Source organism: Taeniopygia guttata, chromosome 2 (assembly GCF_048771995.1).
Source record: "Taeniopygia guttata chromosome 2, bTaeGut7.mat, whole genome shotgun sequence".
NCBI classification, from domain to species: Eukaryota; Metazoa; Chordata; class Aves; order Passeriformes; family Estrildidae; genus Taeniopygia; species Taeniopygia guttata.
In genome coordinates, this window is record NC_133026.1 from 4,460,384 (window position 1) to 4,485,721 (window position 25,338).

At 41.7% G+C, this 25,338-nt stretch overlaps 1 protein-coding gene across 10 annotated transcripts in view; it reads left to right on the plus strand.

The window, feature by feature from the left end:
- Nucleotides 1-25,338, plus strand: part of CTDSPL (CTD small phosphatase like) — an 80,651-nt gene that overhangs the window by 12,736 nt on the left and 42,577 nt on the right. The window contains exon 1 of one of the 10 annotated variants that reach the window (XM_072925279.1): nucleotides 1,811-2,378. The exons of 7 other annotated variants lie outside the window; for them this stretch is intronic. In XM_072925279.1, coding sequence (XP_072781380.1) covers nucleotide 2,378 — 1 coding nt within the window. In that variant the 5' untranslated portion in view covers nucleotides 1,811-2,377. Of the gene's footprint in view, nucleotides 1-1,810; nucleotides 2,379-9,620; nucleotides 10,895-11,130; nucleotides 15,994-25,338 lie in introns of those variants that run through there. 2 more of the 10 variants (XM_072925275.1, XM_072925277.1) reach the window with 2 other exon arrangements.

Consider the following 25,338-nt stretch of genomic DNA (forward strand, 5'->3'; position numbering starts at 1 on the left):
CAGGTGATTGGCAGCTGCTGCTGCTAGGAAGTGTTGTACAGGAATAAACTGCTTTTCTTGCTTTAATTAGGACCATATGTGTACAGCAACTGTGATTGTCTGGGAAGCTGCATCCTGTATTTTCAAATAGCTGATAAAATGTTGAAGTTGTGGAAATCACTACCAGGTCCAGTGGGCAGTTGTCTTTAAAAACTCGTGTGGTTTTGCTTTCTATTTATTCATTCAAAGCAGTCGAACACTGATTGAGTTTTGATGGTATTGTGCTGTTGCAAAATAGATGCAGAATATTTTCCTCAGGTGATAAGGTAACTGTTTGGGCCCAGTATCTAAAAACATGTTTAAAAAACCCAGCAAATTCCAACTTTATTAAACAACTAAAATACCTGTAAATTGTTGTTTTCTTTGCAAAGTCTGCATGGATTAATTCCTCTGTAATCAATTGTGTTGCATGGTAAATAATAGCACAAAATAACAAGAAATGAACGAGAGAAATTAATATGAACATATTAAATTCTTGATTTGTGTTCTAGTGAAAAACCATCAAGTATTTGCTAGAGAAGTCACTTTTAAATTCTTCTAGAAACAAAACCTGTCAGCTGAAGGGCGGGCTTGAATGCTGGACCTAAAGATAATTCTTCAGCAATGTTTGGGTAAAAGTGACCACTAACACCCTTCCCTCTGGAAAACATCCCATCTATTTATAACACTTCCCAGAGGATAAATGCAGCCCTTGGAACACTCACAGGAAATAATAGCAATGTGCCTCTAGACCATGAGCTGCCTTTTGGTCCAAGTGGCCAAATATGCCACTTTTCTTGATTGCTGGAGTGACCACATCCCATTATTCCTGCCCTGTGTGGAGCCAGGAGGTGCCAAGAGATGTCCCAGGCCACTCCCTGCCCATCACAAACTCCCCTCTCTACTGGGGAGAGTTTTTATTGGTTTAGTTTGGGTTTTTTCCTGTGTTTATTCACAAATACCACTGTGTTTTCACCACCCATTTCAGCCTTTTTCAGGAGAAGCTGAGCCAGGAGTTCTGTTGTCCCACAGCTGTAGATGTGTGACTGAAAGAGGCAGTGTCCTGCTCATCTCTGATCATCCTCATTTGGCAATAATTGTCTTCCAGACAAGGCTTTCTGCCATTATTGGTGTTTTCAGTTCAGTCATTTGGCGTGCTTGGAGGGGTCCTAAACAATGCAAGACTTAAAAATTTGGTAGGACTTTTTCAGTCAAGTATTCAAACTGTTGCTGGAACCATTTCCATATCTGAAAAAAGGAAATACTGCTTTGCCTGTTCCTTACCAGGTGCTCAGGAACAGGAGAATTTTCCTTTTTTTGGTTGATAAAGTTTGAGGTGAGGGCGTCTTTCATTTTGTTCCATGTGTTTGAATAGTTTCTGGTTTTGGTGGGGGTTTTTTGATAAAATAATACTTGGTAATAAAAAATTTAAGTGTGGCTTTGTCCTTTGTGTGTATAAATAAAGTGTGTTTGTCTTAAAAGTTGGTGGAGGAAACTCAGGTGCTGTAGGATGCAGCTGATCCCTATTGTCTGCTTTAGGATGACATGAATCTTGGGGACCCCATTAGCAGTGAAGAAGCCTGTACAGATTTTCACTAAATTCTGTGCAGAGATAAGTTAAATGGAGTTCAAAATCCTAATTAGACAGCTTTGTCACCATTTTTGTCACCCTGTGTGTCAGCACTGGGCTTTGGCTCTGTCGCAGTGTAACTACGGACCTGCAGAGTGCCACCATTTAGCTCCTCTTCACAGGAGAAGGAGAAAGAAGAGGGGAAAACTTGGCAGGAGACATTCAGTGGTTGGTGGTGGTGTTCTGCTCCTCTAAGTTTAGCAGCCTTGGGGGTGGTTGTTAAAATGAATTTTCAGATTTTGAAACCCCGCGTTGGGAGCAGCGTTAGGTAACGCGATGCTTCGGCGTGCTGGAAGCCCATCAGTGCTGCCAAACCCCCAAAACCTGGGTGAATTTACAGTGATTCAGTAAAAATGGAAGATTTAAAAGCTCTCCCTGTGGTTTGCTCACAGATGAGCTGGAAGCAGAGTATTTAAATTGTGATTTGTGGAAGTTTCATGTCACAGCGAAGTCCTGTCGCTCTACTCCATAGAAGCAAACCTGAACCCAGCATCAGCAGGGGCTCGTTGTTTTGCCACTGTGGAGAAACTTCTTGTGTCTGTTACACAGCCAGGAGAACAATATAGAGGCTTATGGAAAGGCTGCATTATTCCAGGGGCCTTTTGGATGCTTTTCACTGTTTCTATAGGATGGTAGCAAATCACCCATTGCAAAAAGCTGCAAGTGAATTAGATAAAATATCACCTCTCCTAATTCTTTCTCTGATGGATTTTGTCAGCTGCCTTCCTGAGTGAGTAGCACCAACTTTTTTTATGTTTATCCTTCAACATTGCCATGAAATCTCGTCTTAATTACCTGTTTCTGAATTAAATTATTTTTGCAAGATCAGAATCAGGAAAAGTCTTTCTTAGAAATTTTTCATTTCCTGCTTTTTTGAAGGAAGAGATTTTCCTGCTCTTTTTCCCATGCATTTAAGGGAAATCAATACTCAGGGGGATTCATCTAAGATTGTGACTCAACACTGACTGTGGAGGGAAATGGGATGCTGTTGTGAAGTGAGGGAAGAAATCACATGAACACTGGATTCTGACTGGATTTATCTTCCATAAATCTTGGTAGTCCGGGGAACTGCTAATGGAAAAAGTCCAAAGCCTGCATCCCACTAGAAGAACTCTATACTGTCCTATTCTGTGCTGTATTTCTCTTTTAATGTATTCAGGAACCATAAGTTTGCTCTATTCACAGTAAAATGAAATTTTCATACCTGTTTAGAATGAAGACTTTCTATTGTTTTTAATGAATTTCATTGGATTTTCAGTGATTTTTGGCCTTCAAGGTGCTCTTGTCAGTGGAGAGAAAGCTGCAGCAATGGGGACTCCTTGGCAGAGCTGTTCCCATGGCTGCTGTCTCCCTGATATCCACCCTTCTCCTCTTGTGAACTTAGAGCTGTGATATTTTGGAATCTTGTCTCATCCTGCAGGTATTTGTGCCTTGGCCCCTGTACAACACTTTGTGTGAGCTTAGCTCTGGTTGGAGGGGAGGCATTAACACAGGTATTTGTGTTTGGGGTTGGGAGGGGGTTGAATTTACAGCCAACTTTAAACTCCTGCCCTGAAATTCTCTCCCTTAGGACCTGATTAAATCATTCTGCAGACTCAGCTGTGAGCTCCATGGTGTGATTTTCGTGGGGCTGATGTGTGGCACAAGGATGAAATTTGGCTCACTGCTGGAGCTTGGCAGGGTGAGATTCACGATCAGAGTTTGCAATTTAGGAAATATTTACGGGGCATTTAGCAGATAGTGAAACTCTAACACTGTTCACCCTTTTTCTGTGATCAGTGATCAGCAAGGTGGTATTTATTTCCACTGGCAGACTGTGAGATTGTTTGCTCTACGTTTACTGTTAATGTCCCAGGAAGTAATTTAAGGGAATGATGATGCCTGAAAAGTTGGGATCTAGAAAAAGAAGATAAACCAGTATTCCTACAGTAAATAGAAAACTGAGAAAAAGGAGAGCAAGGTAACTAAGAGAAAACTGGAGGAAAGATGGAGGAAAGCTTTTAAGGAACTCAGTGTGATGTAGATGTCAGTTTAAAAAAGAAAGTCACCTTTCAGGTGTCACACAAGCCCTTTCAAGGTTTTCTTTGTGGCAGTATAGGTTTTCAAGATAAAAATACTAAGCTTTAATTTTCTGCTGAGGAAAAGAATTTAAAAGAAAATGGTTATTGTTCATACAAGACTGGCAGACTAATTTTAGAGAGGGATTTTTTTAAAAGCAGTGGGGGTTTTTAACCCATTAATATTATTTCAGCCATTGTAAATATTTGTGTATAATTCTTAGAGTAGCTGAGGGTTAGTTTGTGCTCCTGTGTGCACATGGAACAGCTGCAGGTAAATACCTGCTGCCTGCCTTTGGGTTAATTACTGTCAGAGGAGGTTGCAGGCTCAGGAATTCAGGGTGGGAGGGACTTCTGGAGGTCCTTGTTCAAAGCAGGGCTGAGGATGCTCTGAGCATTCTCCTGTCAAATTTGGAGCATCTCCAAGGATGGAGATTTCACAGCCTGTCTGGAGCCCTATTTGAGTGTTTGACCACAATAATTATTAATATTTAGGGGAAATTTATCCTGCTGCAATTAGGATCTGTTGCCTCTTCTACTGCTCCTGTGTCTGTAGCTCCACCAATCTCAGTCCATGCTCTGCATAACCTCCTCAATCTGCATCTACTTAAAATGTAAACTTAGAAGTGCAAAGGACTAATAAAATACTTTGTCCAGTGTTTCCCCCTTACTCAGGCAGTTCTGTGTCTACTTAAATATAATTCATCTGCAAAGATCCTTCTCTTCCACGACGTTTGTGGTGATTTTCAGTTTAAAGCCAGTGCTTCATTCTGTCCTCACACTTGCCTTGGCTGTATTTATTTCCTGAAGATACTGTGGCTATATATTACTCCTTAAAAAATAACAATATTTTTATTTTGCTCTCATCTAAGCCATTTTTTGGTATAGTATATATATCTGTTGGAAGTAGCTGCCTTATTGTGCATGTGCAGCTTTTCAGGTTTTCTAGAGTAAATAAAAATCCCACTTTCAGCTAAGTCATACTACGTGTCAAAACCCCCTCAGAATTGTTAAGTTACTTCATTTGAAAGGGATATTCCTCTTTTCCAGGCCTGTTTTGATAAAGATTTAAGATGCTGGTTCTTGAGATTACTGACTGTTTCAGAAAAATACAAACTATTCAGCCATCAACTTTTTTATTTGCCCAGTGACATATCCAGAAAAATGAATAGTGTATATTCATCCTCCTTTTTGAATTCAGCTGAAGTTTGGATTCAAAATTTAGATGAGATTCTTTACCTCTAAAATTCCACATTCACTGCTTTAAAATTCAGCAGTTCTTAATATCCTGCAGCAGTTTTAAGTGGCACTTTGATACATTTTCTGTAAAGCACACAGAATCTGTGTCTTTGTCATTTCAGTAAGTATGAGAATGGCTCTTATATAGTGTAGAGTGAATGTGAGGAGGCTTTGGGCAAAAGTGTTCCTGCTCCACAGAAAATTGGAGTGAGGACTTTAATGGCACGAGGTGATTATGGCCTCCTCCAGAAATGAGATGATGATCCATAAACTGCTCAGTGAAGAAGTTTAAATGATGGGTTGCTTCTAAATAGATTTACATCTGACAACTTTTTCCATTTTTTAATGGTGGTGGTTTTTTTTTTCCCTAAATGTATAAAAATTTAAAATAGAATTTCAGGTTATGCTGTAAAGTGGTGTCTGTGGGTGCTTCACATAGAGAAGGTTGGGTTTTGAGGGAATGGCAGCATAGAAGATGTTGGTGCTTTGGGTTTAAGGGACATTTTCAACCTTTCTTCCCTTCTGTCTGTTCTTATTTTGCTGAAGCTGCCAGTCACATCTTCCTTCTAAGGTTACAGAAAATTACTGTTGAGACTTAAGTAATGAATTTTTTGTGGCATTAGTTCTGAGGGCTCTTTGTATTTCTTTTTTAATTATTATTCTTTTCCTTTTTTTTTTTTTTTTTTTTTGTGGGTAGGATAGTCTTCCTGCTCCTCTAGGTGCTGCTTTTCACCTATGAGACCCTGTGGTCTTATTTTACCACAGGACCTGCAGAGGTAAAATAACATCATGCTTCATACAGCTTGCTGTTCTCACAGCCTCAGGAAGAATTTTAATAATTATTATTATTAGCATTTTATCAGAATATCATGAACATTGTTTTTCAGTGCAAAAGACTGAGAAAAATCAGAGACTACATATCCTTCTGGAAAATCTGTACCTCATTTTACAAATCCCTGTGAATCCTGTCTTCAAAGAAAAAAATATATATAAAATTCCCTTTGTATCTCCCAATAAAATTCTGACATCTCCTTTTTTTAGCTTCAGCTTTACATTTTGCAGTGCTCTTTGTTTTATTGCTGTAACACAAGCTAGTCAGTAAGAAGCCAAGTCCAAACTGCATCCTCATGGTGGCAGGTTGCTTATATTCTGTTAATTCTCTCAAATAAAACAATTTGTGTTAATTACTGCTTGGGTTTCTCACATTATTTGGGCAAACAGCTCTGTTACATTCAGCAGCACATTTTCTGATTGTTTGTTTGTTTGGGGAGAGTATTAGTGTTTCCCTTCAGTGTTTTGCTTTAAGATTAACATATCATTAAGCTGCATAATAAGACACAGTCTTTATTCTCGTGCAGTGAAATGGCAGGGGAAGGCAGGGTATAGTCTTGCAGTTTAGTCAAGAGGAGTGGGAAGAAAAACCAACAATCAACCAAAAAATCTCTGAAAGTGGATTACTGACTCTGTGTTATGGGATAGCAAGGCCCAAACTGAAGCATCTAGAGTAAAACTCATGTTTGTAGAGGTGGATTATTTACCCATTTTTGCCAAATGTTTCAAAACCTGGACTTCTTAGTACCAAATGAATCCATGCAGCCAGGTTTTGTATCATTTGGGGAACAGTAGTCTCTGATTTATCAGCACTATTCAGTATATTTTATAATAGATTGTGCTCTGTCTCTGGGATGGATTAATTGAGTTCCCTCTAATAACTGCAGTTTGGGAGATTACCACTTAAAGGAGTTAACCTTTTAACAGTGTATTTTTGACATTTTACTGGTAATCATTCTGTGCACTCGCTCTGCTCTCATTTTCAGCAAAACTGCTGCCAAAGGGTGCAAAAAAACCCCAGCTAATCCACATGTGTTGTATCCATGGAGTTAAGCACTTCACCTAAATGGAACTGAAAAGAGGTTTTCTGTGGGATGCTGCACCTCAAATCCCGTGTTCAGTTTTGGGTCCCTTGATACAAGAAAGACTTTGAGGGGCTGGAGTGTGTGTCCAGAAAAAGGAATGGAGCTGGGAATGGGTCTGGAGCAGCTGGGAGGGCTCAGCCTGGAGAAAAAGAGGTTTGAGGGGAGACCTTTTTCTCCTCTATGACTACCTGAAAGGAGTGTGTAGGAAAGTAGGGATCATGCTGTTCTCCCTGGGATCAAGTGACAGAACCAAAAGAAATGACCTAAAGCTGCACCAGGGAACGTTGAAATTGGGTATCAGGAAAAATTTCTTCACCAAAGGGGTTATCAGGCATTGGAACAGGCTGCTCAGGGCAGTGGTGGAGTCACCACCCCTGGAGGGATTTGAAAGATGTGTAGATGTGGCCCTTGGGGACAGGGTTTAGTGGTGGGCTTGGCAGTGCTGGGTTAGTGGTTGAACTCGTTGATCTTGGAGGTCTTTTCCAACCTGAAGGATTCTGTGCTTCAGTGATTCTGTCATGTCACAACCTACTGCAGCCTCATCTGTTCCTTCATGAGTTTGGCTCCCTGTATAACCTAAGTTTAAACAGGAGTTGTGTTAGGCAGAAGACAAACCACACAAGCTTTCTTTTATTCTTTATGCTTCGTAGGATTTTGCCTTTAAAACATGATTCCACGTGGTTGTTCCTCTTCTGGCTTTCCATGAGTGGTATATTCTCTTCAGCTCTTTTATTGACTAGTACCAAAAAATACAGGACATTGGGCTATCTATTAGCAGTGCTCCACTTAAAGCTCAATGAGTAAAAGCTTTTGGCAATCCTGTGCTCTGAAGTGTTTCAGAAAAGCTGCTCCAGTTCTTGATTCATGGGGTTCTTTTCTCAGCATGGAGCCTTGTGATGCAGTCCTGGTGGTTGTCCATCCTTGTCTGCCACTGATAGTTGGTGGCTTCTCATTTCCTAAACAAATGGTGTGTTTGGAGTGAGATAAATAGTTATTTTTACACCTCTGTCCACAAAAGATTTGGTTATTAACGTGGACTTACATCTTAAAAGGGGCTACACACACACAGCCCTATTGCTTAAAACAGGGATCATCAGGCTGAGTTTCTCAAGCCTGGCCTTTTACCATCACCTTCACAAGGGGCACTAGTTTTCCTTAGGATTCATCCTTTTCTCCCTGTTCTTTTTGACTTCATGACCCACTTGTAGAGACAAATGTGCCAATCAGGCTGTTAATTGTTGTGGTTGCTTTAGCTGGGGTCTATAATAAGGCATCTCATGATGCTTCTGTTGAAAACCTGATAGATGAAGATGTCACCAGTGACACAGAACACGACAAATGTGCCTCCAGTCATTTCATTCATCACTACAAATGTGATTCTCTTCATCTGCTTGGCATTAATATATATGCAGAACAGATTTGAGCATTCCTGTGTCAAGTGATAGTGGAGATTGGGTGTGGTGGTAGAAACATTTGTTGTTACAAGAGCCTCTCTTTAGTTTGGGGACCTCCTCTGTCAGCTCTGCTGTGTGGTGACAGTGGTAATTGCTTGAGACATGATGGGAACCCATTGATGTCCCTCTGATTGTCATAATTGGCCTGGAACATTCTGTTCCTTCTTTTTCTTTGCACTCCTTGAACTCTTCAGGTCCTAATTTTTTAATGTTATAATGTTATAAACAGTTGAACATACAAAGTGATGTTCAGAAATAGTGTGTTTAAAGAAAAATCAGCCTGGGGCAACTACAAAATAATTTTTATATTTTCTTCTAAGGCCGTTTAATATTGATTAAAGTGTTGGTGGCCAGTTTAAATCCTACCTGTAGGGAAATTCATAGGTGTTGTACAGACCTGTATGTTTTACCAATGCATCATACTGTCCTCAAAAGTTCATTTAAAAACACTATGAAATTGCACAAAGGTTTGTTGGTTGTTTTTTTCTAATCCTCTCACAGGCATTTAAGTTAAGAATTAATTTTTTAAAATGCTTAAACAAGGAAAAATAGCATTAAAAAGAACACCCACCAAATAAAAATAGTTGGATTTGGTGTGGTGAAGGTGAGCCTTGGTCCAGTGACAGCTTCTTCAAAAGCAGCTGGGCAGAGCTGGTCCATGTTGGATCAGAGGGGAAGTTGTACCCTGTCAAGAGATACTTTTGTGGGGACCTGAGCTGAATTCCAGATCACTTTTGTGTGCTACTCTGCCTCTCTGGCAATTCTTAAACTCTGAAAAATATCAGCCTAAATACAGCCTAAAATTGTCTTGGTAAGAAAGTAAGATTTATCCCTCGAGAAATAATATGCCCCTCTCAAAATATGACTTTCATATTTCATCTGGACATGAAGATTTGTTGCAGCCCTTAGGTTTTAAATATCTGAGCTGTGCCCTGGTGTGAAAGGATCAGTGTGAGCAGTGTGCTGTGGGAGATGTGCTTGGTAAAAGCTGTGGCTGTGAAAGGAGGGGATCAGGAAGATGCAGGGTCTGTCACAGGAGGGGATTTTTCCTTCACCTGTGACAGGGACACCTCTTCAGTCACAGCCTCGCTGAATGCTTTGGGTTGGAAGGAGCCTTAAAACCCATCCAGTTCCAGCTCTCCTGCCATGGCAGGGACACCTTCCACTGTCCCAGGGTGCTCCAAGCCCCATCCAGCCTGGCCTTGGGCACTCCCAGGGATCCAGGTGCAGCCACAGCTTCTCTGGAAACCTGTGCCAGGGCCTCCCCTGTCTCATAGGGAAGAATTTCTTCCTAATATCCCATCTAACTCTGCCCTCTGGCAGTGTAAAGCCATTCCCCCTTGTCCTGTCACTCCATCCCATTTCCCAAGTCCCTCTCCAGCTCTCTTGGAGCCCCTTCAGGCACTGGAAGGGGATCTGAGGGTCTCCCTGGAGCTTTCTCTTCTCCAGGTGAGCACTTCCAGTTCTCCCAGCCTGGTTCCATCCCTTGGAGCATCTTTTCTGCCTCTTCAGGACTCATTCCAGCAGGTTCTTGCTCTTCTTATGCTGTGGCTGTTGTCTAAGCCACATGAGGACTTTGGAGATGCTGGAAGAGACTGTCCATGGTCTGTGTTCAGACTCATGCACGTGCTGAAGGACACCAAGATGTGTTTGGTGTGGAGAGGAGCAGTGATGAGGATCCAGGGCACATCAGTGACATCTGCATTTGCTATTTGAAGGCTGCTGCCCTGTGCTGTGGGACATCATAGCAATGTACCCTCATTCTGTCCTTGCTCACCTTCAGGATTATGCCCTTATTGAGTGCTGGGGCACCCATCAGTCCTGTGAAGGGTCTCTGTGACACAGTAATTAATATCTGAGATTCATTTATGAGGCTATCAAGAAAGGAAGATTGAGATGAAATGTTAGAAATAACAAAACTGACAAATAAATGGTAGCACCAGAAAGCTGCAGCAGTGCACAGGTTTCATGAAAGCTCGTGTGTCCCAGCAGAACAGGTTGTAAGATGAGCACTGCTGCTGTCACTACAGCCACATTGCAGTGGAGAGTTTTCCTTGGAAAACCTTACAAACCTCACCTCACTCAAGTACCTGCCCTTGGTGGGTGAGAGTTTACATTTTGTTTGGGGCAGGGCAACCTTATGGAAATACCACTACTATGGTAGAATTGTGCCTAAGGGCAAAAAAGGCCCAACAGAGCTGCTCTCTGCTGCAGCTTTTTAGATACTCAAGGCACTTAGTATAAGCTTCTGCTAAAAGCTAAAAATCTGTATTCTAAATCTTTATGTCTGTTTCACTTTGGGGCTTCATATATCTCAGTTTCTCCAGGAGTTTCAGTTCAATCCCTGTGCCTGGATTTCCCTCTGGGCCTGTGCCCTGAGGGGCTTGCATTCCAACAGGTGAGTGCTGCAGAGATTCCAACCACAAAGGGTGCTGGGAAAGTGATTTTTTTCTTTTTTTTTGCAATAGACACTGGGGGAAGGAGTACAGCAGGGCTTAATGTCCAGCACATCCTTCTTGTATTCCAGCAGGCTTTGAATGCAGGAAGGGCAGCTGAGAGAAATCCCTAAAAGCATCACAGGTAAGGAGGCACCACAAGACAAAAGTGGGAGGTGGCTCAGAAAGGGTGGCTGAAATGGTGACATTTACCAGAAATTCAGAGGGAGAATGAGCAAAAACATGAAAATCAGTGAGCTGCAGAGTGGCAAACTTCAGCAAGCTCTGCAAAGCTGGAGACATGACTCAGTTCCTTCAGATGCAAACCTGAAAGGAAAATTGGGTTTAAGATGATGTAGCAGTTTTAACATTTTTTTTTTTTTTATTGTGGAGATGGGCACAGGCTGTGCCAGTTCAAATGAAGCACAGAAAATACAGTAGTTCACTAACTTGATAAGTTTTTCCAGTGCAAGAGGAAGGAAGGAAGCCTGCAAAAAATCTGCCCTAGTTTCCAATTGGGATGGTTTGAGCAAGAATATTTTTGCTTCCCTGATATTTTTGGATGTTGTTTTTAATTTTTTCTTAATAACTTTTTTATGTTCTCTGTCTTTTGCTTGCCAGAACATGCACCTGGCAATGGCTGTGGAGAAGGCAAAGTATTGTAGCAATGAAAAGAAGACAAAGGATTTGGTTTGGTGCTTAGCAGGAAAGGGAAGTCACTAACTTCTGACACTAAAATATTGTATTAGACTGGGGGGAGGGAAACTTATATCAGTCTTTAGCTATGACTTTAATTGGGAGCAGATGGTAAATTAAATCACTGGGTGCCTAGTGGCTGGTGTGAAACTGTACAACTTCAGAGCTGTGAGCTGTTACCTTTGACACCTTGGGAAGAGTAAATAAGCATCTAAAAAAACCCTGTAAGAACCAAAATAGTGCTTAGGCTGCCTTATTCATAATTTCCAATTTCAGTTTTTAGAAAGGAACACAGAAACTTGAGAAATACTGCAAAACACCAAGGAAGCCAATAATACCCAGCAGATTTTTCTTTTCAAAAATAAACCATGCCACAGAGACTGAACTTAATTCTGTAACATGGTAACAACATGGGGAGGAAAAAGGAGTCAATTGCCATGAGCTGAAAAGAAGCTTTTTAAGAATAAACTAGAATAATGGTGGTCTGTATATAAGCTGCTATAAAATGGGTGCAGAAATGTTTGGTGATGTGTCAGTAGCCCACAGCCTTTAGGGGGATGTGGCAGGTGGGAGTGTCCAGGTCTGGTCACTCACTGGTGACCTGGCTGTGCAGTGGAGCAGACTGAACCTGCAGGTACTGAAATCTGAGCCATGCTGGGTGTTTCCACTAAAAATAGAAGGGGACTGGAGGAGCAAAACAAAAATCACGTGTTTTTCATATTACTTAATCAGATTATTTCAAGTTTTTGCGGAATAAATCCCTGCAAAAACTGAACATCAATACAGCTGTTAGCATTACTAGATATTAGAAAATCCTGAGGTATTTGTAGTAGTCAGATCGGACACGTAGAAATAATTAAAAAAAAAAAAAAAAGAGGTATATGTCTGTTTACACATTCCAACGTGACAGCTGATTTGTAGGATTGGTGAAGTTGTCCTGCTGTACCCTGTTTTGGAAAGACTTCTTCTCTGAGCTGCTGTGTAAAGCTTTGTCCTCTGGATTTGGAGTTGAGAGCTTTCCAAGGAGCTGGGAGAAAGCAGAATAGAAAATCTAACCTGCAATAAAAGGCTGAACAAATAGCAAATTTCTTCTTTTTGTCCTGTGAAGGGCTATCCTGATTTTTATTTATTTATTTACTTATCTGCCCCTGGTTTCTGTAGCTGCTGTGACCACAGCATTTCAGCAGTGAGTGTGCCAGCAGAAATCACAGCAGTGTGATAGTGGCACATAGGTTTCCATGCAGAGAAGTTGTGTTGGTGTGGGGAACTCTGCATGTAGTTAATCCAGATATAGTCACTTCTTTTCCTTTCTTCCCACCTCTTGTTGTTATTCCATTATTAACCATTACATCTGTAGTTGAACACAAAATAAAGAATGAGGGTTTAAAAGCATCAGGTTCATTCTTACCATAGGAAGCACCTTGCACCAGCACTTCAGACAACCTGGAATAAATCCCTTCAGCTGGTGCTTTAAGCAGTGTCTGTTCAGAAAGTCCCTTTTCAGAAAGCACCTTTTCTCTTAGTCATCATATAAAGTGTTTTTTTCAGAATACCTCAATTTTTAAGGAGGTGCCCTTGATTTGTGGTACCCTTTGCACATCCTCTGGTATTTCCATGAGTAGCTGCTGTTCCTCAGCCAACCACAGGCATCAATAAGGCACCAGCTCCTTTGGATGAGGCTCTTGATACAAGAATAAGCTGTACAATTTGCTGCTGTATATCTTAAATGTTGTAAAATTATTTAATGTAAAGCCTGTAAAAGTTGTGGTGGAGTTGTGCTGATCCCAGTTGAAGGAAGGGTGAGTCTGGGATCCAGGCAATCCTGCCCTTCCAAAGTGCCATAGATGCATTTAAGAAAATTGCAGATGTCTTTATGTGTGGTGTAGGAGTTTTAACCACAGTCAGTAATTGAGGAAGCACCAGAATAATTGGAAAGGATGACAGGAAGGCTTTTTTACTCTATTTTAGGCTATGAGGTTCAGGAAGAAGGAATTGAGGAAGCTGCTGGGAGGGGACACACACACACAAATAACATTACAAAACACTGTGTTTTAATATATGATACTTGCTTGGTTTTTACCCCCCCCCGGTGAACATAGTGGGGTGAGCCTGGCAATGTTGTAATGGCCAAGAGACAGGGGAAGAAGGTTGTTCACCCTTTAAGGTTGAGAAGGAAACTGTTCTCAGGATGGAAGGAGCTGATGGTACAGTCCAGAGGCTGGCTTGGAGCAAGCAGGCAGAGAAACTCAACAGCTTTCAAAGAAAAAGAATTCAGAGTTGTAGATCACTCCTTCTTCATTTTGCTTCCTCGATCTGATGCTCTGAATTCCCAAACTGCTGTGGCCAAACTCATTCTTCTTTCAGCCACATCTTCTCCATCTTCCTCCCCGTCTCCCACAAGTGCTGTTGCTGCTGCTTCCCCAACCCCACAGGAGTGAAGGTGCCTGCTGAGTAACACTGAAACCTGTGCATAAAGATCTTGGGACATTCTAGATTTTATGGCTGTAGTGGTGTTGCAAAGTTTGTTTGTACCTTCTAGATTTGGGTTATCTGCTTTCTGTCTTGATGAATAATGTTCAGTGTGTTTGTTCAGCTGCAGGAATTTGTTAATCTTTCCGTCAGTTTTCTCCTAGGGGAAAAAAAAAGAAAAAAGAGAAATAATCTTACCGTGGAGAATTTTAGCAAAGATTGGATTGCAAGAGCTTTCTGTGCCTTTTTTTGTGGGAGAGTACATTTGTAGTGGTAGCTGGAAGAGCAGAGAACTGAATGTGCAGGATTAAGTTTGAGGCCCCAGCTTCCTGTATAAGGGGAGAGGAGCTCACGAAGCCGAGGCAGCAGCCAAGAGGGAAAGGGTAGTGGACAAACATGGGCTCTGTGGATCAGGGCGCTGCTTGCCAGCTGCTCCTGGGGGGACTCTGCTCTGGACACACCAGGGACCTCTGGGACAGTCACTGGCAGTGCAGAGATGACCACAGGAGCTGGCTGAGGGAGCTCCTTGTGGCTTTAACAGCTCAGGAGGAATTTGTTTCTGAGAGGGTTTAGGTGCGAGAGCTCCTTATGGATTTTGTACTTAAGATTATGGCAGAGAAGGAGAAAAGCGGAAGTTTGTGGGGAAAAAAGTAACAAAGAAAATTTACAGGTCTTGAGTGGAAGAGACACAGGTTTGTAGGAGCTTTTTCATGGACACTGCAAAACCAAGCAAGTTCACAGTGCTGATTCAAAGCCTTGCTTGGAATTCACTTCCCGTTGAAAGCTGGGTTAGAAATGTGTTTGTGACAGGGTTTACAGCTCACTTCCACAAGCTGTGGTCTGGGAACAGATCAACAAACTGTGCTCGTAGATAATTCTCTGCAGAAGAGGCATGAGAGAGTCTCTGATTCCCATGTCTTGCACCTTAAATCTGCTTTCTGGGAGAATGTGAAAAGCCTCCTAGAAGTCCAACCCAGAGTGAAATCTTTGAATGCCAATCACTAATGATAAATTTAAAAATTTTGATCAATTAGGTGAAGAAGAAAACTTTTTCCTACTGTTCTACTGTAGTAATGAGCAGAGTATCCCAACTCATGTAGAACGTGATTCCTTAAATAGAAACTAGAAGTTATTTTGAAAGTGTTTTGGGAGGAGGTGATGGTTGGCTGAAATCTGTAGTTGCAGCCACACGGTCGAGTTAGTAACATTTCTTCCAGTCACCTTAATAAAAATAACTCTTGTGCCATTTCTTCTCTCCCATTTGACTCATCCTTCCACCAGGCAATGCATGGAAATCCTAGAATCATTTAGGCTGGAGCAAACCTTTAAGACCATTTAATCCAGCCCTTAGTCCTGCTCTGTGCTGAGGCTGCGCTGGTGGCCCAGCCCTAAACGATGAAAGCAGAGTTTCTGCTGGTTAAATTTGTCCTTTGTGCTGCAGATTGTAGCTTGTGTGCTCTTTCTCAGAGGACACCTTGTCCAGTTCCTCAGTGTCATGAACTTGCTCTGGCTTCCTGGAGAAGATGCTTGAAGCCTCCAGGGAGCTCAGCCCCGGCGGTGCCGCCTCCGGACGCGCCAGACACGAACGCTTTAAAATACTTCTCCTTTTGCAGCACGAATGGACTCCTGCTTTCTGATCCCTGAAACATCTGGGTTCGTGCTCCACAGTGTGTTTATTTTTGTTTATTTTTGTACAAGCCTGAGGAGGGCTGGGAGGCCGAGGCTGTGGCAGAGCCCTCAGCCAGCGGAGTCAGGGCTCGAACAAGTGGCACAGGATCGATGCGGTTGCTGTTCTTAGAAGGACTCTCCTCTTCCTAGAAATTTTCATCCTTTCACCAGGCACTTGTTTCCCTCCCTCTCCTCCCTTACATCATGTTTGCAGCTGTTTTTTCTCGTGGGTTTGGGTTTTATTTACATCTGCTGTTAGTAACGTGGACTGTAGATGCCTCCTTGAAATCAGGATCTTCCTCTGTGTAAAAAAAACAGGGTTTTGTGAATGGCTGGAAAAAATCTGTCCCACTTCAGATTGTAACACTGAGTTATGGAACAAAATGTCTTACACTCCTTATTGTGGATATGGTAAGGGATTATCTTTTTTAATGACAGAAAGCTTTACAGAATTGTTTCAGAATTGGGCTGATAAATGGTGAAATATTTTGTTGCAGCTTAATTATGGAGAACAGGAGCTTATGATTTACCCCTACTTAAATATGTCGTGAATCTTTTCAAAGTAATGGGGCAAATATAGTACTGTTTCTGGAGGCTTAAAAAGAAGATTTGTGCTCTAATATTAAATTTTTAATGTATTATTCATGAGGAGAGCCAAGCTGAAAGCTTTTTTTTCTTCCCCTCGGTGGAAATGAGCTTGAAGAATACATTATCTGTATAGAAAAAAAGAAAAAATGTAAAGGATTCTAGCTCTTGCTAATACTGGCGTGGTGCACGCAATTTCCAATGCTGGAATTTCCTCAGGGAAACAGAATTTGGTTGAAAATAAGCTGATACAATCATTGAATAATTCATACAACGTTACAGGAATTCAATTCCTAAAATAAGTAAGGGTAATTCCAGTTAGAATTTGCTTTTTAGAATGACGGAGTGATTGTTTATTGAAGTTGCTTTAAACTCCATGTCTAAGAATTATTGCCTCTGGTTTGGATACAGGGCTGGGCTGAATATTTTTCTTACTTGTGCCACTTTCAAGCTGGCTTTTGCAGATGTGTGTATGTGCACACCACGTATTCCTGCAGATCTGTGTGTACTTTTGGGTTATTAAGGCAGGAAAAATGTGTGTGAACTTTGGAATTTGGAGAAACTACATAGCCTTATGTAATACATTGCATCTTTTCAATATGGAATATTTTATATCCAGTGCACACTGATGTTTGTAATTATATTTCCTGCTGTGCTATAACTATAAACAAAAAGGGTAAGCCAAGTGACATAATTTTTGGTGTTCTTTTTCCTCTGTACTTTCTCATTCCTAGATCATGCTTGGTTTAGTTGCCTGAGATGACTCCAGGAAAGAAAAAAAAAACAAGTTGCATGTTTAAGCAGTTCTAGAGATATTTTTTTCCATTGCTTTCCTAGAATCTTACATAACAATTAGTTTATGAATAAGAAAAATACCAGTTATTAGTAATATCAAAACACCACAAGTATATCTTATGGAAGGCCTAACTTAAATTGTAAATTAAATGCTAAGACCTCATCTAGCAGGATTTCCTAGAAATGTTTAATGTAATTTCTAGACATTGCATAAAGCAGGAATATTTGCTCTGTGTGATAAGGGAATAAAGTTAGGATGTTAAAAGCTAAATGCTCCTCTAGATCCTACTATTAAATTATATGAGCACCTCTCAATTTTTAACACGTATTCAACCCCAAAGTCCTACTGAAAGGCTTTGTGTGTGCCTTACCTAAGAATAAAACTGATGCAGAAAATGTTCTGCAGTTGGTTTTTACACTGGGTTTAAAAAATTTTGAACAAGGAACTGTTGCACAAAGACTTGGGAGCTGCTTGTCCAAAAAATGGAAATTTGGAGTGGAGCAGAAAAGTGGATCAGGGTTCTCTTTGGACTTGAACTGGTTTTCCTGGGTGGGGCTGACCTTATTCCCTGTGCTTTGCAGGACATTCATCCTATTAAGATGTACACTGCAGTGTTGTCTTTTTGCCACTTGATCCAGAGTTTAGGAAACCTTAATTCCATGTCCCCAGCTGTCATTTGGAACAGTTAATACCTTCTGGCATTACTTGGAACTTTTTAATTGTCTTTCTTTTTGATGGGAGTGTCCAAAACTTGGGGTTGCAAGAGAAAATACCTGTTTGATACATACTTGGAGCCACATTCCTTCAATATTTGCTGTGAAACCTTCAGTGATGTAAATTACAGACTGATACAGGAGTACCATAAGCAAAAAAACAGGAGGATGGTCTCAGATTTATAGAAATTGCCACTTTTAAATGTTGACCCTGAATACAATGATCTTTGAGATTGAAGAGGAGATGCAAGGTAGTGGTGGGAAACTTAAAACCTGTGCCCAGAGAGCAGGTACAAACATCACAGGAGTGTTGCAATCGCCTGGTGGTGGTATCAGGTGGTGCTGGAAGCATGTTTTGGCAGGTGTTTGGAAACTGTGCTCATCCTTCATTAAAGGCTGGGCTGAAACAGCCTCCTCAGTGCTTGGGCTCAGCTGTAGGTGTGCACCAGCTGATGAAATAAGGCCTCTGAACAATTGAATTTCCTAAAATGAGAGAGGAAAAAAAACCCCAAGTTTTGTGGACAATGTGTTTGCTCAAGTGCTCAGTGGCCAAGGCATTCTGTGCCTGAGAAAACTTTCCACTTTCACCTCTGGGTGAAAGGAGGAAGGAAGAGTGTTAAAAAGAAATCTGCTGTGAAAGCCCATCCAGAAGCTCTGCCCTGTTTGTGTAAGCTCTCTCCCTTGGGAATTGTGTTGTGGTCTTTCAGCTGGTATTCAAAATACTTGGAGCAAACAATCCTCCATTAAATGTTCTGCCATCAGAATTATCTGCATGGTGGCGTTTTTCTTGTAGCACCTCATGGAGAACTCACAGTGTTCCTCAGGAATCCTGGAAACACCACCTGAGAGGTGCAGGAAAATGTACTGAGTGTTCAGAGTTCCCAGGTCAGCCTTGCTGAGGAACCTCACATTAAGTCCTAGTCCTGTTTTTTGTTTTCCTTATGAACAATGTTTTCCATTTTGGATGTGCAGGTCAGTAGTGTGGAGTGATCAGGAAATAGTAGCACTGAGCACAGAAGCAGGAGGATTAAATGAAGGGGTTATTTTGCAGCATTTTTAGGATAAGCAAGTTTTGCTGGACTGTTCCTGGTCTTGGCCAGCTGCAGTGACTTACAGGAAGGACTGAAGCACTGACGTGGGGGATGGTGATCTTTCCCTTAACTGTAAATGTTTGCAATATAAACAGCTGAGCTGTTCATCTGGGGTTCCCAGGGGAGAGAAGAAAAACAGTATTGGCATTTTTAGGGTGGGTTCTGGTGTAGACAAATGAGATGCATTGTGCCCTACAAGTGCTTATCAGTTTGGCTTTGTGAGCTCTGCTGTGGTCAGCTGGGCTGGTGGCCGAGCTGCCTGGAGAGTGAGGAGAATATTCACAGAAACTACTTGGGAGCTGTAATGATGTACTTAAAACAAGAAAACAAACCCATTTTTTTTCCGTGTCAAGACCCATTACTACCCAGAGACTTCCCCCTACAAGCTGGCTGTGTCTTGGTAGGAGGGTTTTGGCAGTGAGTGTCTCAAACACACTGGACCTTATTTTGGATTTTTTTGTAGGGCTGGAATTCTTTGCATGTGTGGGGACCCGTGGGAGGGGACTCAGGCTTTGATTTCTGCTCATGAGTACAGTTCTTCAGCAGAAAGGAGAATGTCCCTGCAGCACTGCAAGAGTTATATCAAGAGTACAAATCTGGATATTTGTTAGATTGTGGTCTGGGAAAATCCTGTTGGGTCATGGATTTCACATGAATCCCAGAATGGTTTGGGTTGGAAGGGACATTAAAGATCATGCAGTTCCACCTCCCATGCCATGCAGAGACACCTTCCACTAGACCAGGTTGCTCCAGGCCCCATCCAACACTTCCCTGGGCACTTCCAGCGATGGGGCATCCACTGCTTCCTTGAGCAACCTTTCCCAATGTCTCCCATGTCATGTTTTTCTGTGTCACCAGGAGAAATAAGATCTAAGACAGGCCCTAATGAAGCCAATAATGCAGCTATTTGTCCTCATTCTGGTTATGTAGGAGTGGGAGAGGTGCCAGATATTTGTCTTGCTTTGCAGCAGGCATGCCAGAGCATATAGAGCTTTCCTGCTGCAGCTCTGTAGAGCTTTGGGAGAGCAGTTCAAATGCAGAATCTGTTTAAATTTCAGTAATTCATTGAATGTGCTGGGGCTGGGCAGAAGTAGCCAAATGAGTTCTGCCCAAACTGATAGCGCTCAGCCAGTAGCCAGAAAAAAGCCTTTCAAATTGCTTGTGCCATGGAATGGTACAGAACATAACACTTAATGTTTGTGCCAGAAGGGATTTTTAAAGCTATCAGGATAAACAACACACCCAGCTGTGCAGGTGTGACTGTCCTAGGCGCTGCTTTTCCCAGTGCAGCTCTGCTGCACACAGCTGGGGGGGTCCTGGGGGCACCCAGAGGGCTTTCAGTTAGAAATGGTTGGGTTTGTACCCCTGTTTGCCTCAGCCTGAGCTCCAGCCCACATGGCAGGGGTGGCTGTGTGAACACCTGTGTGTGGGGTCACTGCAGACACCTGCACTGCAGAGGGGCACGGGCTGGGGTGGTGAGAGCAGCACGGGGAGCTGGAAGTAGCAGAAGAGGAGTGATGCTGGTGTCAGCGCTGGCTGGGCTCCCTCAGCTTGGAGCTTTACCTGCTGGGAGAGGAGGAGCAGCAAGAACTCAGCATGGCTCTCTGAGTGCTTGGGTGTTTCTGTAAGTACAGACTTCATGTGATCCAGCATTTATGGCTTCTCATGCCTGGGGTTTCCCCACCTGAGCTAAGTGCAGGAAATGTGCTGGATCCATCATCTGGGCTGCTTCTCTGCCCTGGGCCAAAGTGGGACCTCTGCTTTGGACGGTGCTGGTGGTAAGGCAGGGCTCCTGCCTCTCTAGGAGATTAAATGGGCTTCCCTCACCTCTGAGAACAACAGGGCTGTAAGATCTCTCACCCCATCCCTGGATGTGTCCAAGGCCAGTTTGGACAGGGTTTGGAGCAGCCTGGGATAGTGGAAGGTGTCCCTTGTGGAACCAGCTGTTCTTTAAGGCCCCTTCCAGCCCAAACCATCCTAGGCTTCTATGATGTGCTTAATGCAAATGGTGAAAATCTTGAGTCTTCCATGCCAAGAAAGAAAAGGATGCAAAGCAGTGGGGATACTATTGCATCATTACGTACTAAATAGACAGCTCACCCTTGCCTCTGCATCAGTGCAGGGTTTTTTTGCCAGATTGGGCAGAGACCAGCTGATCTGTAGTGTTCTGCATAAACAACTTGGGCAGGAATGTAGGCTAAGAGAGGCTGCTTGGACAAGATGCAGAATTAGAATAATTTCTCTTGCCTCATGCCTGGATTCTCTCTTAAAATTAGCACAAAGGCAAATGCTGAAGAAGTAAGGGAAGAATTTCAGCCTTGTTAATGGGATCAGGTGCAATATTTTTAGTTCCTTTTAGTCTACCTTTGATAAGGTCAATATGTGGCCTTTGGGGATAACAGGAGTGGGGTTTGTAGAATGACTCGACATAGTTGAAATAATCATAATTTTTGCTTCAATAAGCAACAAAAAATCACTGTACTGGTTTTGTTGTTTTTTTTTTTTTTCCTCTGATATCATTAAGGAAGCAGTTTATTTTTAAAGTTTCTAAACTTGTAGTCCTGAAGACACTGGTTATTTAATATCCTCAGTTACACAGCACTCAGTTATTCATACTTTCTCATGCCTCCTCTGTGAAATAGCAAGTGGGCTGCTCTCAGTGCTACAGGATTGTTGGGAGTTGAAGCATGGGCATTAAATCTTGTGCATTCCTTTAGTACAAAGTTTAGGATATTTCAAATAGGTCAGAAGAGAGGCAGTTAAACTTGTCTGCAGCTGTTCCAACCTGTGGCTGAATTGTCGGCGTGGTGGAGGCATCTGTGTGCTTGTTTAAGACACAAAAATGCTTTTTAAAAATTCCCCCCCTCTTAAATTTTTTTAAAAAATAATTTTTCTTTATCTGAAATTTCTCAACAGGCAGTGAACTGTGGCTTTGTTCTAGAAAGGAATTGCTGGAAGTTCATCAAGTTTCACTGCTTTTATTTTTTGTCAAAACTGTAGTCACTTTATCATACAAAGCTTGCAGTTTCCTGTATCTTTTGTTTCATTCTTAATTCACTTTTAGCTTTCTAAATATCATATTTCCAGGTGGGAATATGCTGCTTTTAATGGTCTGGGAATGCTGAATGGATAAAATACTCATGACTCCAAAGTGCAAGGTCAGAAGAGCTAGGGTTGAATATTTTCCAGCTAATTTCTTGAGAACAGTTGAAAACACAGTTAATATTAAAAAAAAAAAAAAAAGTGTTTGAAAAGTGAAGGAGAGCTGCAGCACCAGGGCAAGGCAAGATATTTTAGCAAATTATTAATGAGACTTTGCAATGTGCTTCTGTGTGGGGGATTTTTCCTTACTTCTTTACTTAGTGTGTAACAATAGATGCTCTGTTACAGCTTCAATTTTTTGTCAAGAGATACCTGGCAGAGCTGCTGTTCTGCAGGTGACACTTCAATTGAACTGAAAACCCACAGTGGTTGATATTGTAATTACTTTAGATCTAAAATGGTTACAGAAGATGTGTAGGTTTTACTGAAAACGTAAATTGATCAAAATCCTTTCCAGCTTTACTGGTGAGGGTGGATTCAACAGCTTGAAGGAGGCAGCAAATAAAATTACATTTTTCTCTCTATAATAGGCATTTGTATTGCGTATCTTAAATATTGTAATTATCTTTAAAAAGGAATTTATTAAGAGTAATCCAAGATAGGGTAAAATCTGCTGCCTGAAAGCTAAAGCTAGAGAAGAAATTACCTTGGCAACAATTTCTCCAAGTGAGATTCTGTCCCAGCAGATACACTCCAGTGTAACCCAGACCTCTTCTTGAGAAATCCCTGCTACAAATAAGTTTGTAATCAAAACCTGATGTTTTTATTTTGCTCCCAGAAGGGCTGGGTTCAGGTAACCTGCTAAGTTATACTCGCTGTATGATGCCTGTAAATTGATTTTAACAGCATGTTTAGTTGTTAGAAAACAGCTGTTACTTTCAGATTCTATTGATGACTGAATTCAGAGAGTTTCCTCTTCAAAGTGAGTGGGATTCCTCTTTAATCCTTTGTATCTGGGTTTCATAATACAGAGAAGTTTGAAGGAGGGGCATGGAGGAATGGGGAAAAAAAGTAATTGACACCAAATAAATCTACATCTCTGTTTAAATCAGTGTCTTTTTGAAGCTAAACCACCACTATTTTTCTTCCAAATAAACAAGGTAAATATTTCATACATGGTCACACATTGTTCCCTGCTCCATCAAGAATCTTTTCCAGAAATTATATGATCTAAATGGCCTTGGTTTTGCAGAACGTGTCACCAGAAGCAGCATCGTTTTAGATGTGTATTTTCTTACAGGGTGAATGTTTTATGAGACACTCAATATCCACAAAATACCAGTGGATTTGGAGAAATAAATGGGGTTTAGAAAGAGAAGTCAAAGGAACTGCAGAAAAGATGTCCCAGTTTGATTTTGTTGCTATTAGGGATGTTTCTTTTGGGGAGCAGACTTTGGATGAGTGAATTTCCCTGGCAGGAATTAGACTTGTAGCCTGGCCTGAAAATATCCCAGGAGAGAATGAAAAATTCATAAGGCAAAGTGGAGAAACAAAACTTTTCTTTGCAGAGGAGCACCCTTTAACATATTTTTGCAAGATGAATTGGTTAGAGAAGAGCTGTTCTTAGGAAAGAGAGGAGAAAGCTTGCAAAAATAGACTAATGCTTTGGATTTGATGTCTTGCTGAAGTATTTGCTGCAAAAAGTACCATATAGAATGTTGCTGTCTCTATGGGAACATCTTTGGGCTATATTTAGGAAAATTAAATTAAGCTTTTTCTCCTCAGATGAGCAAGGTTTTGATAAGGCTTTGCTTGGAGATGTAATGGTATTTTTTGGGGAGAGAGTCGAGGGATTTCTTCAACCTTTGTGTTTGGTGAACCACTTGTCTTACACTTTTCAAATCAAATAAAAGAGCTAAAACTGTCACTTAAATTTGAGTCAACCTTTGTGTGGCAGGAGGCAGGAAGAAGCTCTGCTTAATTTCACAACCCCGGGCTCTGAATTTTGGTCACTGGGGAAAAAGAAAACCCTATTAAAACCCTTACAAAGACCTTTATTCAACAGAACCAATTTGATAAGGAAATGAGCTGATTATAGGTACCATGTCCAGCAATATTCTTTAGGTTTGGATCTCTCTTTCTCTTGAAAAATCAATGATTGGGTAAAAGCTGTATGGCTAGGTGGGTAACTTGGTGTTTTACACAGTGTGGAGCACAGAAAATGAGGCTTTTGCAGCTCTTCAGTAACTTCATACTAATTTCATGGCATAAATTCTTCAGGAAGATGTGGCCTGGGGCTGCAGAGGCTGTGCATGTGTCCGTCCTTCTGTCTGTTCATACCCATTGCAATAAGAAAACACTCCCAGAGGGCTTTTCTTTAGCTGCTCCAATCAACACCAGTTCCAAGACTTTTTTTTTTTATTATTATTATTATTATGATGAATATGATGGTGCCAGCTGTGAGTTTAATGAACATGTGGGGTAGCAGTTACTGCCTGGCTGTGTGATGGCTCCAGGTGCTGCCCCTTGCTGTTCTGCTTTTCCCCTGGGTTTGAGCTGCTGGGGATGGAGCAGATTGTTCTTCCCTGCCTTTCCCAGCGTGTCCCACGTAAGCAGAGGCCGGGGCAGAGCGGATGCTGTACATATTTCTGCTCTATAAAAACGTGCTTGTTTACATTCGCTTCCCTGCCCTTCCCACTTGGATCCTCTCCCCAGATCAGCCCTTACTGACAAACACCATTTTGACCCCATGTGCTGCTCCCATTCCCATTTGTTTGTTTCTCCTTTGTCTTCCTTCCCAAGTATTTAACAAATCATTATTAAATATTTTCCAGATTTTTTTTTTTTTCAAACAGGCCAACCTTGGAGCGATTGAAATCGAGTTGAGATACGCAAACATCTGATCTGGTTGCTGTGTGTTACTGAGGGTGGAAAACAAACAAGTGCTGAGTAAAATGGAAATAAAACAATCCTTTTAATTGTAAGCTGCTACTTATATTTGGCAAACCCTCCTCGAGAGAAAGCCTCTGCCGTGGGTGCAGCAGCACTGTAGATTTTGCAGCTTTAAGCTGCCAAGCCTTTGCTGATCCAGCTCCACCAAACCGTGACGTTACACCAACATTGCAAATACATCGAATTCTTTTTATCAGCAGAAAACGCTGGGCTGGATTCACAGGCCACATCTGCTGGTGAACTTTGTGCAGTGTATTTTTTTTTCTGCCTCTCTCTTTAATAGAAGAAAGGTTTGTTTGTTGGCGGCTGCTCGGGGCGGGACAGGAATGTAATGCATGCACAGACTGCGCAGTATTTCCTGTTCAACTGCCGCTCCAAACCTTGGCGCTGGGAAAATACCCAGATCCAGCAGCTCCAACCTTGCTCAAACAGCAAAGAAACAACCAAAGAGGTTGAAATGCTCTGTTTTTCAGAAAAAATACCATTTTTAAAGGGAGCCATCATGGTGTGCTGGTGCTGTAAATGTATCAGTATGTGGCTGTTGCTCTGTAATATTTATAAATTATTGGGCTGAGAC